The sequence below is a fragment of the Pelophylax lessonae genome, assembly GCF_965119305.1.
Source record: "Pelophylax lessonae genome assembly, chromosome: 5".
NCBI classification, from domain to species: Eukaryota; Metazoa; Chordata; class Amphibia; order Anura; family Ranidae; genus Pelophylax; species Pelophylax lessonae.
Window position 1 is genome coordinate 428,527,572 of NC_138772.1, and position 16,485 is coordinate 428,544,056.

The 16,485-nt window shown below is 44.9% G+C and overlaps 1 protein-coding gene across 1 annotated transcript in view; it reads right to left on the reverse strand.

The window, feature by feature from the left end:
- The window catches only part of SDR16C5 (short chain dehydrogenase/reductase family 16C member 5), a 68,143-nt gene that overhangs the window by 22,339 nt on the left and 29,319 nt on the right, over positions 1-16,485 (reverse strand). The window contains exon 3 of the mRNA XM_082259145.1: positions 681-780. Coding sequence (XP_082115271.1) covers positions 681-780 — 100 coding nt within the window. The remainder of the gene's footprint in view (positions 1-680; positions 781-16,485) is intronic.

Here is a 16,485-nt window from a genome sequence, read left to right on the forward strand (position 1 = left end):
ATCTTTGTCTTCTATTATTATTCGGTTTGGCACAGCACAGTTTTATGGATAAATGTTGCCATTATTAGATACAATTCCGATTCAGAATACTTTATTAATCCCAATAGATATTAAAAAGTTCAATCTATCTGCAGGATGCTCTGCATTCTTTGAGCAACCAGATTATTTCTTTAAATTTCTGTGTTAGAAGAATAAAGTATTACAACTATACTCTTCCAGAAAGAAGAACAGCAACCAAAGCATAAAGTTTATTTCACTTCTCCCAGGGTGGATAAAAATCAATGATTTTTAAAAACAATAAATGAATTAAAAAAAAAAAAATTGGCTTTTTTTTTTTTTTTTATTTAAATCAGATTTTTTTGATTTTTATCAAATTTAATTTTAATAAAATGCTTTTGAACTAAAAATCTATCTATCTAAAGATAGTTTTCTATTTAAGATACCTTTGATGCATTCACACAATTTCACACTAACTACCAGCAAGAATGAGTTCTTACATTTAAAGCATTAAAAGAGCACCTGTCCTTTTAGATCCATCATGGCAGCACCCGTTAGCGGACATCCACTGACCTGATGTCGACTTGATTTAAACCAAATCCACCCTGACTCCTCCACACAAATTCTATTGTGAATTTTTACCCTTACTGCTGCATTTGTATATGCTGACCCATTGTTCTCACCTGCAAGTCCATTGACTCCTATCAGTCCAGCAGAGCTGGCAATGCTCACTACATGGCCATGATTGGAGGCCATCATAGCAGGAAGGAAGGCTTTACATGTCTGCAGAAAAACAGAAACATTAAGTATTAGTCATAAATGGCATCCACCATTGATTTTCACTGAACTTAAATGATTATCAATCTATCTATCATTCTATTTCCCCCACATTACATTACACATAGTAGGATATTCGAGATCAGCCAGAACATGTGATATAACACATATCAATGGATTCTACCAGAACTGAACAGATGTGTGTTACAAGATATGGCTAAAATATACAATTAAAAAAAAAGGCACAACATGAACTATACTAGATATTTTAACGAAGCTCTACTGTAAGCTTAGTTAGCTAAGAAACACATTTTAACCATTTCCCACCCAGCCTATTGTCAAATGATGGCTCAGCAGGGCCTTTATAGTTCCAGCCCACTACGGGTACCTTGTGATCGCTGTGACCAATCATAGCAGATCACATGACAATTGCAAACAATAAATGGCTTTGATTCATGCCATGACATCAGGATTAATCAGTTTTAAGATATACAGTCCGGGCCAAAAGTTTTGAGAATGACACAAATATTTTCACAAAGTCTGCTGCCTCAGTTCTTAGGATGGCAATTTTCATATACTCCAGAATGTTATGAAGAGTGATCAGATGAACTGCAATTATTTCAAAGTCCCTCTTTGCCATGAAAATGAACTTAATCCCCCAAAAAACATTTTCACTGCATTTCAGCTCTGCCACAAAAGGACCAGCTGACATCATGTCAGTGATTCTCTCATTAACAGGTGTTCGTGTTGAGGAGGACAAGGCTGGAAATCACTCTAATACTGGCTGAGTTAGGCCGCTTTCACACGGGTGCACCGGCCGACAGAGTCCGTTCTGCGCAGCGGGGGATCGATTCGCCAATCCCCGCAGAGCAGGCGGATGTAAGCTCCGTTGTCAGGTCACCCGTGGCCAGATGACAAGTGCACCCTGTTGGAGGCAGGGGTGCACCGCAAGGTAGTGAACCCAATAGCAGACAGCTGCGGATGGACAGAAACGTGAGTCCAAGATTCCCCAGGGCACGGAGTCTAAGACCCAGCAGGTGTTTACCAGAGCCTCTAGTGGTGAGGATGGACTTGGCTGCAGCTGGGCCCAGGTCACGGCCCCTGGTTTTCCCCGGGTCACGCTCCGTAGGGTGAGAGGGGAAGCAGCCACTCAGGACACAAGGGATAGTGATGGGTAAACCAAGGTCGGGGCAACAGGCAGACGAGGGTAACCAAGGGAGAGGCCAAAGGTCAGGGTCACAGGCAAACAGGAGTAGTCAGAGACAAGCCAAAGTCGGTACGCTGAAAGGTAGATCAAGCACATGGCAGACAGGAACATGAACAAACAAACACTGTTGAACAGCCAAGAAGACCTGCAAGTGAGCTGGTTAATATAGACTCCCTGGAATGGCCTGCGGTGGAGCCAAACAGGGAAGAGAGATGATAAAAGCAGCAGAAGAGTCTGGCCTCTAATGCAGACATGAGGAAAAGGTAAGCTACCAGACACTATTGCATGTCCATTACAGTACCCCCCCCTCTTACGAGGCCTCCCCCATCCCCGCCTGGGCCCGGGTTTAGAGGGAAACTTCAGATGAAATCTTTTTAAACAGACGAGGTGCAAAGCTTTCCGATGCAGGGACCCAAGACCTCTCCTCTCCTTTGGGTAGGATGAGAAAGGAAATCCACCCCTGGTGGAGAATCCCTACCGACATCCTAATAGGTAGTGTCTGGAAGCGAATAGGGCCCCCTGGAAGAACAGTGCCATCAATTGCCGAGACTACCAACGGCGTAGAAAGGGGTGAAAGGGTGAGCTTCATAGAAGAAGCAGTTCTCCAGTCCATAAAGTTGCCGGCAGCCCTGGAATCCAGATATGCAAGGGTCGATTGGGGAGAAGTGCTTACATGAAGGGACACCGGAAGAAGAAGAAGGGAAGGCGATGTTTCTGGGTCCAATATTCCACCTTCTAAATGTATTACCCGAGCGTTTCCCGGGCGAAGCAAGCAGGAGTCACGAAAGTGGCCCTTGCCTCCACAATAGAGGCATAAGCCCAAAGTTCTGCGCCTAGCACGTTCTTCGAGGGTTAGTCTGGTCCGGCCCAGCTGCATAGGTTCCTCAACAGGCAGAGAATGCTCCACGGAACAAAGTGAGGGGAGCTCAGACTGGCTAGGACCTAGGGAGTGTTGGCGTCTTTTTTCTATGGACCTCTCCTGAAAACGAATATTGATCTGGTTGCATAAGGAGATGACATTGTCCAGACCGACGGGGATGGTTCTTCCCGCTAATTCGTCCTTCAGTCGGTCAGAGAGGCCATGCAAAAAGGTAGCGACCAGGGCCTCATTGTTCCAGCTCAATTCAGCTGAGAGGATACGGAACTGGAGAGCATATTGCCCCACTGAACAGGATTCTTGGCGGAGACGTAAAAGAGCACTAGCCGCTGAAGAAACCCGAGCCGGCTCCTCGAAGATGTTATGAAAGAGCTTCAAGAAGTTGGACAGGTTGGAAACTACCGGATCATTCTTCTCCCATAGGAGGGCAGCCCAGGCTAGAGCTTCACCGGAAAGGAGGGAAATATTATAGGCTACCTTTGCCCGATCTGACAGGAAGTTTTGCGGCTAAAGCTCAAAATGGATGGTGCATTGGCTAAGAAACCCCCTGCAGGTCTTGGAGTCTCTAGAAAAAAGGATTGGAGGAGGTAGTTCCAGCGAATGCGAATCTGTGAATGGCACGGCAGGCCCAGCTACTGGTTGCTCTTGTGGTTGCGGATTCGGGGTTCCCAACGAGGTCTGAAGCTGTTCAAAGCGGGAAGCCAGCTCCTGTAGGAATCACATCACCTGAGTCTGATTAGCTTCTTGCGTCTCGAGTCTGCGAACTAAGCCCTGTAATGGATCGTCTGGGGGGAGCGGCACGTCAGCCGGGTTCATGGCTGTTCAAACTGTCAGGTCACCTGTGGCCAGGTGACAAGTGCACCCTGTTGGAGGCAGGGGTGCACCGCAAGGTAGTGAACCCAATAGCAGATTGCTGCGGATGGACAGAAACGCGAGTCCAAGATTCCCCAGGGTGCGGAGTCTAAGACCCAGCAGGTGTTCACCAGAGCCTCTAGTGGTGAGGATGGACTTAGCTGCAGCTGGGCTCAGGTCACGGCCCCTGGGCTCCCCCGGGTCACGCTCCGTAGGGAGAGAGGGGAAGCAGCCACTCAGGACACAAGGGATAGTGATGGGTAAGCCGAGGTCGGGGCAACAAGCAGATGAGGGTAACCAAGGGACAGGCCAAAGGTCAGGGTCACAGGCAAACAGGAGTCGTCAGAGACAAGCCAAAGTCGGTACACAGAAAGGTAGATCAAGCACACGGCAGACAGGAACATGAACTAACAAACACTGTTGAACAGCCAAGCAGACCTGCAGTGCGCTGGTTAATATAGACATCATGGAATGGCCTGGGGTGGAGCCAAACGGGGAAGAGAGATGATAAAAACAGCAAGAAGGAAGAGTCTGGCCTCTATGCAGACATGAGGAAAAGGTAAGCTACCAGACACTATTGCATGTCCATGACATCCGCTGTCAGATCCCCACTGTCCTCTATAGGAGGATCGGATGACCATGGACGCCTGTCCGTTCTCATCCGATCCCATCCCATCTGATCCTCCAGACAGATGGAAAATAGGGTTTCCATCTGTCCAGATTTCATGGACAGAATCGGATAGCAGCGGGTGTCAGCACTGCCCCATAGGGATGCATGGAGCATCCGATCAGGTCCGCTTGAGAAACTGACAGGCAGATTGGATCGCCCATGTGAAAGGGGCCTAAGAACAACAGACTGGACACTTTAGGTTTCATGCACACTGGACGTTATCAAAACTTCAGTAGAAAGCTGTAGCTGTAGAAGGAGTTTTTCAGTTATTTTGCAAAAGCAGTTTTCAGTGTTTTTTTTTAAACTCCTCTCAAAACCCACTAGTTCTGGGGGTATTTTTCCAGTCAGAAAACGCTCCTGCCGAACACTGCTGATAACAGCCTATGTGTGCATGAAGACATAGGATAACATTCTGGGGAGTTTACTGGCTGCAGAAAAAAACAGCAGCAGTAAAAACGTCCAGTGTGCACAAGGCATTAAAAGGAGGGTGGTGCTTGCAATCATTGTTCTTACTCAGTTACCCATGGTTACCTGCAAGGATACATGTGCAGTCATAATTGCTTTGCACAAAAAGGGGCTCACAAGCAAGGATATTGCTGCTACTAAGATTGTACCTAAATCAACCATTTATCGGATCATCAAGAGTTTTAAGGAAAGAGGTTCAATTGTTGTTAAGAAGGCTTCAGGGCGCCCAAGAAAGTCCAGAAAGCGCCAGGACCGCCTCCTACAGTTAATTCAGCTGGGGGATCGGCGCACCACTAGTGCAGGCTTGCTCAGGAATGGCAGCAGGCAGGAGTGAGTATATCTGTACGCACAGTGAGAAGACTTTTGGAGGATGGCCTGGTCTCTCTGTTTATTTAAAACCAACTATATAACCACTTTTCCCATGTCCTGTGTGGGATATATATGTGCTTGGTTATGTTGGTTTACACTTACACATGAAGGCATGGTAGAGCAACCAATTTTCTATTAACCCCTCCCTTCCACACTTTTATATACGCAGGAGTGAGTGCATCTGCACGCACAGTGAGGGGAAGACGTTTGGAGGATGGCCTGGTGTGAATAAGGGCAGCAAAGAAGCCACTTCTCTCCAGGAAAAACATCAGGGACAGACTGATAGTCTGCAACAGGCACAGGGATTGGACTGCTGAGAACTGGGGTAAAGTAATTTTCTCAGATGAATCCTCTTTCCGATTGTTTGGGGCATCCAGAAAAAACCTTGTCCGGAGAAGAAAAGGTGAGCGCTACCATCAGTCGTGTGTCATGGCAATAGTAAAGCATCCTGGGACCATTCATGTTTGGGGTTGCTTCTTAGCCAAGGGAGTGGGCTCAGTCACAATTTTGCCTAAGAACAAACTCCTGAACAAAGAATAGTACAAAAACATCCTCCAAAAGCAACTTCTCCCAACCAATCAAAAACAGTTTGGAGAGGAACAATGCCTTTTTCAGCATGATGAGGCCAAAAGGCAAAAGTGATTGTGTTTTGGGTTTGGTGCCTCAAACGAGGTTGTTGGGAAATTAAGGGCAAGAGTAAGTGATAACCAAGTGGCTTGGGGAACTAAACTTGGAAATTTTGGATCCATGGCCAGGAAACTTCCCAGACCTTAATCCGAACTTGGGGTCAATTCTCAAGAGATGAGTGAACAAGAAAACCCCCCACAAATTCTGACAAATTCCCAAGCATTGATTATGCAAGAATAAGCTGCCATCAGTCAGGATGTGGCCCAGAAGTTGACTGACAGCATGACAGGGCGAATTGTGGAGGTCTTAAAAAAGAAGGGTCAACGCTGCAAATATTGACTCTTTGCCTAAACTTAACGTAATGGTCAATAAACACCTTTGACACTTATGAAATGCTTGTAATTATACTTCAGTATACCATAGTAACATCTGACAAGATCTAAAAACACTAAAAGCAGCAGACTTTGTAAAAATAATATTTGTGTCAGTCTCAAAACTTTTAGCCACGGCTGTATATACTATAGTTTGTGGACTCTATAACTTTCCTATAGACTAAATAAAAAACAATGATTTGGGTTACTTTCACCAAAGAAACGTAGCAAATTTAGCAAATAAAAAAAAAACAAAAAAAAAACCCAGTGGTGTCTTTCAAAGTGTGACAGCGTTGAAAGCTAAAAAACTGGCCTGGGCAGGAATGGGGTAAAAGTGCCCAGTATTGAAATAGTTAGGATAATAGCAATCTGCTTGTAACATTCAGAAGAAAAAAAAAGAGCTTTCCTTTTCTCAACCTATGCAACCCTTTGCTATTAACCAGTGCAATGATGTAAAACAGGGGTCTCCAAACTGTGACACTCCAGTTGTTCAGGAACTAGAATCGCCATCATGCTTAGTCATGTCTGTGAATGTCAGAGTATTACAATGCCTCATGGGACATGTAGTTCCCCAAAAGCTGGAGGGCCGTAGTTTGGAAGATCCCTGATGTAGAGAAATGGGTAGCACGGGTATTTTATTAGGTGCTGTCCTGGCTATTAATCTCTGTTAGCTAGGACAAGGGGTAAATGCATTCATTGGATATATATAGGGATTTTAACAATTTCTTCTTTAAAAAAGTTCTGTTTTTTTAATTAAATTAAGCCTCAAGGCAGCACAGAAGCCCCCGTTCTGAACTTTTCATGGTTCAGGGGCGTCATAGGTTTGGCAACATATACTGGGCTAGAAGACAAACTATTAAATTACTTCTTCAGAATAAAACTTCTAACTATCCTGCAAATCTGAATCAGTAACTGTGTTTACATGATCATTCCCAATGGCTGTTTCCATGGAACTCAACAGAACACAGCTGAAATGTAATTTTGAAAATCCTGTTGACTGATTTTTTTTTTTTTTTTTTTCATGAAAAGAAATTAAAAACATAGACAAGAGACTTAAGAGAAGAAAACATGAAGCATTTGCACAAAGGCAAAACAGACTGTCTCAAACAAGTCTATCCAACTTCATGTCTCTAAGGCCAAACACAGGCCAGGACTTTGATGCAAACATAACCATTTTCATTTAGGAGCCACATATAATAGGATTTTTGTACTCACCGTAAAATTATTTTCGTTGTGTTCATTGACAGACACAGCTCCATATTCTTCACCATAGGGTTATGCTGCCCTCTACAGAAGTAAGACTAGGTAGACAACACAAAAGCTTGGCTATGCCCTGTGGGCTGTCGTCAGCTGGCATAAACACCCTCTCCTTAGAGGGGTGGGTGCTGTGTCTGTCAATGAACTCAGATAAAAGGATTTTACAGTGTGTACAAAAATCCTATTTTTTTCTTCCGTTCATTGAAGATCATAGCTTCACATTCTTCACCATAGGGACCTCCCAAATCAGTGCCGAACATGAGGGTTGGAATTCGGGAATAACAAACCCAAGGCTAAACCCAAGCCAATCCAGGTCATAGTAGCTCAACTAGAACAGGAGCCCAACCTGAAATACACCCTCAAGAGGGAAAAACAGACCATCTAAATCGCAGCCCGCAAAAACTTGGTGGCCAAAGGAGGCAATCGCAGATGCCAAAACATCCATGTTGTAAAACTTCGAAAAAGTATATACCGACGACCAAGTGGCTGCCATGCACACCTGCGCCACTGACGCCTGATGAAAAGAGGGCCCAAGAAGCACTAAGTGGCTAAATAGAAAGTGCCATCATAGAGAAAAGGGGGGAACCCGACCCGTAAGCGAATAAGCCTGGGTCACCTTGTGTCTGATCCATCTGGAAAAGGTAGCAGAGGAAGCAGGAATCCCCTTCTGAGGGCCATCCGTAATCACAAAGAGTGAGTCTGACCTTCGAAGGGACTCTGTGGCTGCCAAATAGCTTAAACATCATCCAGAGTATAAAAGGCAAATACTCTGGGATGAGCTGGCCTGGGACACAAGGACGGCAGCACAATGTCTTCATTCAAATGGAAATCAGACACAAACCTTGGGAGGAAGAATGGCTGTGGCCACAGGACCACCTTATCCCAGTGAACCACCAGATAGAGAGAACGACAAGATAAAGCCGCCAACTCCAACACCCTGCGAGCAGAGGTTATAGTCACCAAGAAAGCCACCTTTTGGTAAGGAAATCTCTGATATGTTTTCAAAGGGAGATTTTGAAGAACCGACAGAACCAGGTTCAAATCCCATGGTGACAGAGGAGATCTTAAAGGCAGTGTGAAATGATGAACCCCCTAAAGGTATGTACGCCCCAATGAATGGGATGCCAAAGGACTTTGAAAAAAGACTGCAGAGGCAGACACTTGGCCTTTTGCGGTGCTCAAGGCCAGTCCCTGATTCAACCCTGCTGAAGAAAGGCCAGAATCTGAGCCACTGAAAAGGAACGAGGATGGACTCCACGAAGCGCACACCAGGAAATGTACGCCTTTCACATCCGATGATAAAGCTTTCGAGGTGTAGATTTCCTCGCCTTCGACATGGTTGGAATCACCAAGCCAGACCAGCCCCTGCCCTTTAGCACCTGACTCTCAACAGCCAGGCTGTCAAAACCAGCAACTGTAAAACAGGATGGAAGATTGGCCCTTGAGACAACAGATCATCCCCGAGAGTAAGCCTCCAGGGGACGTTGGCAATCGGTTGCACCAGGTCGGTGTACACAGACCAGCAAGGCCAGACCATAGTCACCAGAATGACCAGAACCTCTTTGCCCTCAATCCTGCGTAGAAGTTGCGGAATAAGCTGGAGTGAAGGAAGGTGTAAATCAGATGGTACAGAACCCATGGAGCCACCAAAAGCAAATGTGGTGTCTGCCAGAGGATTTAGCGACCTGGCCACAAGCCACGGCACCTTTCTGTGGAGCCAGGACGCCAACAGAGCCACCTTGGGGGGGTAGGGGTGAACCCACTGCAGACATATCTGATGAAACACATCTGGATGAAGGGACCATTTCCCCTGGTCAAACGCCTGACGACTGAGGTTTTCCGCCTGCCAATTTTTAACACCTGAAAAGTGCATGGCAGAGAGGGCAAGAACAATCTGCCCACCGGAGAATGTCAGACACCTCCAGGGCTGCTAACACACTCCTTGTGCCGCCTTGGTGATTCCTTAAGCCACGGCCATGGCGTAGTCCAAATGAATCAGCACTGGGAGCCCCCTGGAGCCGCTCTGCCCAATGATCCAGGCAAAGAATGATCGCTCGAAGTTCCAAGACATCGACAGGCAGTCTGGACTCTTCCAACTTCCAACAGCCCTAGGTCAAGTTCAGCCCCAAGACCTCTGCCCCACCCAGACAGGCTGGCATCTATTGTGACCACTGTCCAGTAAAAGGGGAGAAAGAACGTGCCCTGTAGCAAGGTTAGGGAGCGCAGCCACCAGACCGTAGAACTCTTTGTCGCCCGACTCAGACAAATCACATTGTCCAGCGACTTGGGACACTTCTCCCATTTGACCAGAATTTCCTTTTGAAGAAGTCTCACGTAGAACTGTGCAGACAGAACCGCCTCGAAGATGGACACCATCAGGCCCCAACACTCACATACACGCCCGAAGGGACGCCACTTGTGGACTAACAGTTGAATCGCAGAATGCAGCTTCTGCAACTTTTCCAGAGGAAGGAACACTCTGGCTAGAGCTGAATCCAGAGTCAGCCCAAAATAATCCAATATCCTGGTCAGAAACCAGGGCAGACTTCTGAAATTCAGAAGCCACCCACATCTCCAGCAAAGTCTGGAAAGTAACTTCCACATCGGCCATCAGAGCCTACAGAGACTCTGCTCACAAGAGGAGGTCGTCCAGGTATCCCAGCACAGCAATGCCCCGCTGAGGCAGCAACGCGAAGACCGGGGCCAACACTTTCGTAAGGAGCGGAGGCTAGACCAAAGGGTAATGTCACAAACTGATAGTGCTCCTTCTCAGAGAGAAGCAGAGGAAACGCTGATGCCAGGTGCAAATAAGAATGTGCAGGTAGGCATTCTAAGGAGGCCCGCATAGGAGGCCACAAATGGACCCCCTAAGGGGGGCCAGCCGCCGCTAATGCAGGAAAACCCGCAGACAGAATATCCCCACAGAGCCACTGGGGAAGACAGATGCCACACAGCACCTTGGCAGCTAAACCTGCCTGGGACCCTGTTCTCCCCCCCATAAGCTGCCCTACCAGAAGGGGGCGGGCTAAATTTTCGGCTGCACGGTCCGGTAGGCTGCAAAGTTGCAGTCTAAATTTCCGGTCACGTGAGCGTGATACGTGGGGGGACCCGCAACCAGCCAGGGAGCGGAGGGGAGATGGATGTCCCGGGGTACAATGGCGGCATTGGCTGCCACAACTGGGGCTGCCCCAGAGAAGATCCAGCCAGTAGGCCGCAAAGTCGTGGCCTAAATTTTTGGCCTGCCCGACCACGTGGTACTCGGACCCGCGGATACCAAGCCATCTACCCCCCAGGCCCACCAACTGTCCCAAGGGGACCCAGAAAGGCCACCCACTCCATGGAAGGTCCACTGAGGGCAACAGGGGGACAGTGCGTTGCAGGCACCAAGGCCAGGGGCAGCCACAGCCTGGGTACCAGCCCCCCCCCGCTCCATGAGCACAGGCAGACAAGCCAGCTCAATGCCACCCAAGGAGGGGGAGAGAACCCCCGGAGGGAACAACCACCCCAGGGAGTACCCCCACCCCACACCGAAAACCAGGAAAGGAGAGGAGGGGGCCCTTACTTACCGATCCAGAGAATTGTGCAGGTAACAGGTAAGGTAAGGCAGGTAAGTGCAAGGGATGAATAGCAAGCTTTATGAAACTGTCAGCAAGCTTATGGCCCGGCCCATAGCAGTTTTACTGCTAAAGGGCGGATCTCCTGTGCATAATCACGAGATTTTGCACTTCCGGTCGCAGGGGCCACGTGCGCCTGCAGGCCGATTCTGCTGTGACTATTCAGAGCAGAAGCTGATCTGTGGGTGCCGGACACTAGATGTTCTCTGGCACCTGCCAATCGTCTGTAAAATACATAGAACAGGGATCTGCCTAAGTAAACAAGGCAGATCTCCATTCTGACAGAGGGGAAGGGATACATTTTGTGTTCCTGCAAAGCAGGGACTAGAACAGATCTCTTCCCTTAGTGAAAGCACCACATACAGTAAACAAAAACACTGGCTAGGAGCCCAGGTAACCCTTTGATCGCCCTAGATGTTTAACCCAGCCAGTGTCATTAGTTTAGTGGCAGTGCATAATTTTAGCACTGATCATTGTATTAGGGTCACTGGTTCCCGCTAAGTGTCAAAAGGGTCGCAGATCATCGCCATTACTAGTATAAAAAATAAATAAAAAAATACATAAACATATACATAGTTTGTAGATGCTATAACGCTTGCGTAAACCAATCAGTATACGCTCATTGGGATTTTTTTTTACCAAAAACATGTAGCAGAACACATATAGACCTAAATTTATGAAGAAATTTAATTTTTTTACATTTTTTTATTGGATAGATTTTGTAGCAAAAAGTAAAAAATATTGTTTTTTTTCTTCAAAATTGTCGGTCTTTTTTTGTTTATAGTGCAAAAGATAAAAAAAAAATGATCAAATACTACCAAAAGAAAGCTCCATTTGTGGGAAAAAAGACAAATTTTATTTGGGTACAGCGTCACATGACTGCGCAATAGTCAGTTAAAGTATTGCAGTGCTGTATCGCAAAAAATAGTATGGTCATGAAGAGGGGTAAAAAGAGGGGTCCTGTTTGGAAATCTTATACACAGATCCTAATGTGAGGATCTAAAATATATATATATACACACACACACATACAGTGCCTTGCGAAAGTATTCGGCCCCCTTGAACTTTGCAAACTTTTGCCACATTTCAGGCTTCAAAACATAAAGATATAAAACTGTAATTTTTTGTGAAGAATCAACAACAAGTGGGACACAATCATGAAGTGGAACGAAATTTATTGGATATTTCAAACTTTAACAAATAAAAAACTGAAAAATTGGGCGTGCAAAATTATTCAGCCCCCCTTAAGTTAATACTTTGTAGAGCCACCTTTTGCTGGGATTACAGCTGTAAGTCGCTTGGGGTATGTCTCTATCAGTTTTGCACATCGAGAGACTGAAATTTTTGCCCATGCCTCCTTGCAAAACAGCTCGAGCTCAGTGAGGTTGGATGGAGAGCGTTTGTGAACAGCAGTTTTCAGTTCTTTCCACAGATTCTCGATTGTATTCAGGTCTGGACTTTGACTTGGCCATTCTAACACCTGGATATGTTTATTTGTGAACCATTCCATTGTAGATTTTGCTTTATGTTTTGGATCATTGTCTTGTTGGAAGACAAATCTCTGTCCCAGTCTCAGGTCTTTTGCAGACTTCATCAGGTTTTCTTCCAGAATGGTCCTGTATTTGGCTCCATCCATCTTCCCATCAATTTTAACCATCTTCCCTGTCCCTGCTGAAGAAAAGCAGGCCCAAACCATGATGCTGCCACCACCATGTTTGACAGTGGGGATGGTGTGTTCAGGGTGATGAGCTGTGTTGCTTTTATGCCAAACATAACGTTTTGCATTGTTGCCAAAAAGTTTGATTTTGGTTTCATCTGACCAGAGCACCTTCTTCCACATGTTGGGTGTGTCTCCCAGGTGGCTTGTGGCACACTTTAAATGACACTTTTTATGGATATCTTTAAGAAATGGCTTTCTTCTTGCCACTCTTCCATAAAGGCCAGATTTGTGCAGTATACGACTGATTGTTGTCCTATGGACAGAGTCTCCCACCTCAGCTGTAGATCTCTGCAGTTCATCCAGAGTGATCATGGGCCTCTTGGCTGCATCTCTGATCAGTCTTCTCCTTGTATGAGCTGAAAGTTTAGAGGGACGGCCAGGTCTTCAAAGATTTGCAGTGGTCTGATACTCCTTCCATTTCAATATTATCGCTTGCACAGTGCTCCTTGGGATGTTTAAAGCTTGGGAAATCTTTTTGTATCCAAATCCGGCTTAAAACTTCTCCAAAACAGTATCTCGGACCTGCCTGGTGTGTTCCTTGTTCTTCATGATGCTCTCTGCGGTTTAAACGGACCTCTGAGACTATCACAGTGCAGGTGCATTTATACGGAGACTTGATTACACACAGGTGGATTCTATTTATCATCATTAGTCATTTAGGTCAACATTGGATCATTCAGAGATCCTCACTGAACTTCTGGAGAGAGTTTGCTGCACTGAAAGTAAAGGGGCTGAATAATTTTGCACGCCTAATTTTTCAGTTTTTTATTTGTTAACAGAGTTTGAACTATCCAATAAATTTCGTTCCACTTCATGATTGTGTCCCACTTGTTGTTGATTCTTCACAACAAATTACAGTTTTATATCTTTATGTTTGAAGCCTGAAATATGGCAAAAGTTCAAGGGGGCCGAATACTTTCGCAAGGCACTGTACATACACATACCGTGTATATATATATATATATATTAGGGCTGCAACTAACGATTATTTTAATAATCGATTAGTTGCCGATTATTTTTTCGATTAATCGATTAATCGGATAAAATAATAAAAAAACTCAATATGCCTTTTTTTTCATTTATTTAAAATAATAATGAGCAAACAGAGTGTAAGTGCCGGTTCACACTTGTGCGATGCTGGAAGGCTGCGTATTCGCAGCCTGTTCCCGCATCGCATCTGCACAAGAGGCAGTCTACACTGCCATATACGATACGCAGGGGGTGTCAATTAAATGTTAACGACATCCCCAGTTTGATCGCATATCGCAGTGCGATCTGACAGTTCGCACAGGATCGGATCGCACAAGTGTGAACCATTGTGCGATCCGATCCTGATGCGGCTGAAAAAAAGGGTCCTGTGCGACTTTTGTGCGGGTGTAGTGCGAACCAGCGCACCCGCAGTAGTGTGAACCAGCACTTAGTACCGGTTCACACTTGTGCGGTTTGCGAGATCGCATGTAATTCGGAGCGCACTGCTCCTTCATTACATGCGATCTCATGTGCAGATGCGAGTTCAGCCATACACTTTGTATGGCTGAATTCGCAGCGCATCCGCACCAAAATCGCACATGAGGCATTTTTTGAGCCGCCTCAGGATCGGATCGCACTGCACAGTGGTTCACAGTTGTACGATCCGATTCTGTGAAAACTGTCAGATCGCACTGCGATATGCAATCAAACTGGGGATGTCGTTAACATTTAATTGACACCCCCTGCATATCGCATATGGCAGTGTGAACTGCCTCTTGTGTGGATGCGATGCGGGAACAGGCTGCATATTCGCAGCGTTCCCGCATCGCACAAGTGTGAACCGAGCCTTATACCAAAACTTTTTTTTTTTCTCAATTAAGCTCCTATATACTGTAAATAATATAATAAATGCTTATCTAGATAAAAGAGTTAATTTTCCCTATAAGGTGCAATATTATAATAGAAAAATAAGTGAATAAAACATCCATGTCAGCCATAGATATGAAATAGGCAGCATAGAAAGACCCCCTATATGTGCTCTATGGAGGTTTTTAATCACTTATTTTTCTATTAGAATATTGCACTTTATAAAGAATAATAACTTTTATCTGGAGAAGCTTTTATTATATTTTTTGGCGGGACAGTGCATGGACAGTCACAGGACACTGTAGCTCTAATCTCGGCACTCACGTTCTGCTGGCTGCTTCTGTCCTCTTTTCTGCCTTGATATGACTCACTGACTCCTTCACTGACATCAGCAAGAGGGCGGGGAGGAAAGGCAGAGAGGAAAGGAAGGGGGGAGGAGGGGGGAAGTCACGGAAGTGCAGAGCTGTGTGAGAGAGAGAGACACAGTGAATGCAGCCGTCGGCTTCACAGAGCAGACAGCTCGCTGATAGGCGGGGAAACTTCACAAAGCAGCACAACTAATCGACGGAGCAACTAATCGATAATTACAATCGTTGACAACGATTGTAATTATCGATTATTATCGATTTAGTCGATTAGTTGTTTCAGCCCTAATATATATATATATATATATATATATATATATATATATATATATATATATATATATATATATATATATATATATATATGCTGAAATCACACACATTGTTTATGTGGATTGTTTCATGGATTAATTTTGGACTGTTTTGTTGCATTTTAAGAATGTAGTAGTCTCACTCCTGGTGCTGCACAAAAGTATGTTATTTAAAGTGTATGATTAGAGATAACACATCATCATTTGTAGTGGTAATATATGTATATTGGAACACTGCGTAGTCTCGCTTACAGCGCTGAATCATTTTGCGTTGGCTTATTTGTTTCTTGATTTTTCTGAAAGAGAAGTCTGTGTGTTCAGAAGCTGTTATTTAGTTTACTATAATAGAGGTATTACTGCACATTCCTTTTTTAGGAGTGTATGTTTATTACCCAAGAGATAATTATTCTGTACAATAGTCAGGAATGCTTGTTGTATATAGGACCAGTCCCAGAGAAAATTGATTAAAGTGTATCTAAAACCAAAAGTTTTTGGATGAAGTTTGGAAGAGTTATCAATGCTGTCAACTTCTTATTGCCATCTCTGTGCCCACTGCTAAGATTCACAATCTTTGTCCTAATAACCACTGTCACCTTGTGTCTAAAGGGCAGAAAGTGAAAGAGTCTTCTAAACAGGTTGGCGACAGAAAAAAAAAAATGATGGGAGTTTTAATCCTTCCTTATGCTTTCCAAAACTAAACTAAAATAAAATAAAACATTAGGTTTAGATATTGTATGAAAGTAAAGTTTCCCCTGCACTTCAAGGCGTTTTTATAAGAGCTTCTTAGAAGGCCACCAGACTTTGTCACTGATAACCAGTGTTAGCTTTAGATATACTTTAATCCTTATCACTGCATGCAGGGTGTTGTCAAATGTGTCCTAGAAAGGAAAATAGTAACAGCAAGTCCACAAAGGTGATGAGACCAGATATCTCACTGCCTGAGATGCGAAGATTAAATACCTAACTTGGTTGACTAAAGTTTGGTACACACCACTAGTTTTTTTTTCATTCAACCCAAAACTGACAGCTCAGGAGGAACCGCTGTACTAATTATGCGATATGTGGCACACAGAGACACACAACAGAAAGGTTGAGTCAATTTTTCATGATTTTTACTGGTTGCCGGTGTGATTTAAATATATTATCAACACCTGTTAATTGATACAGGTG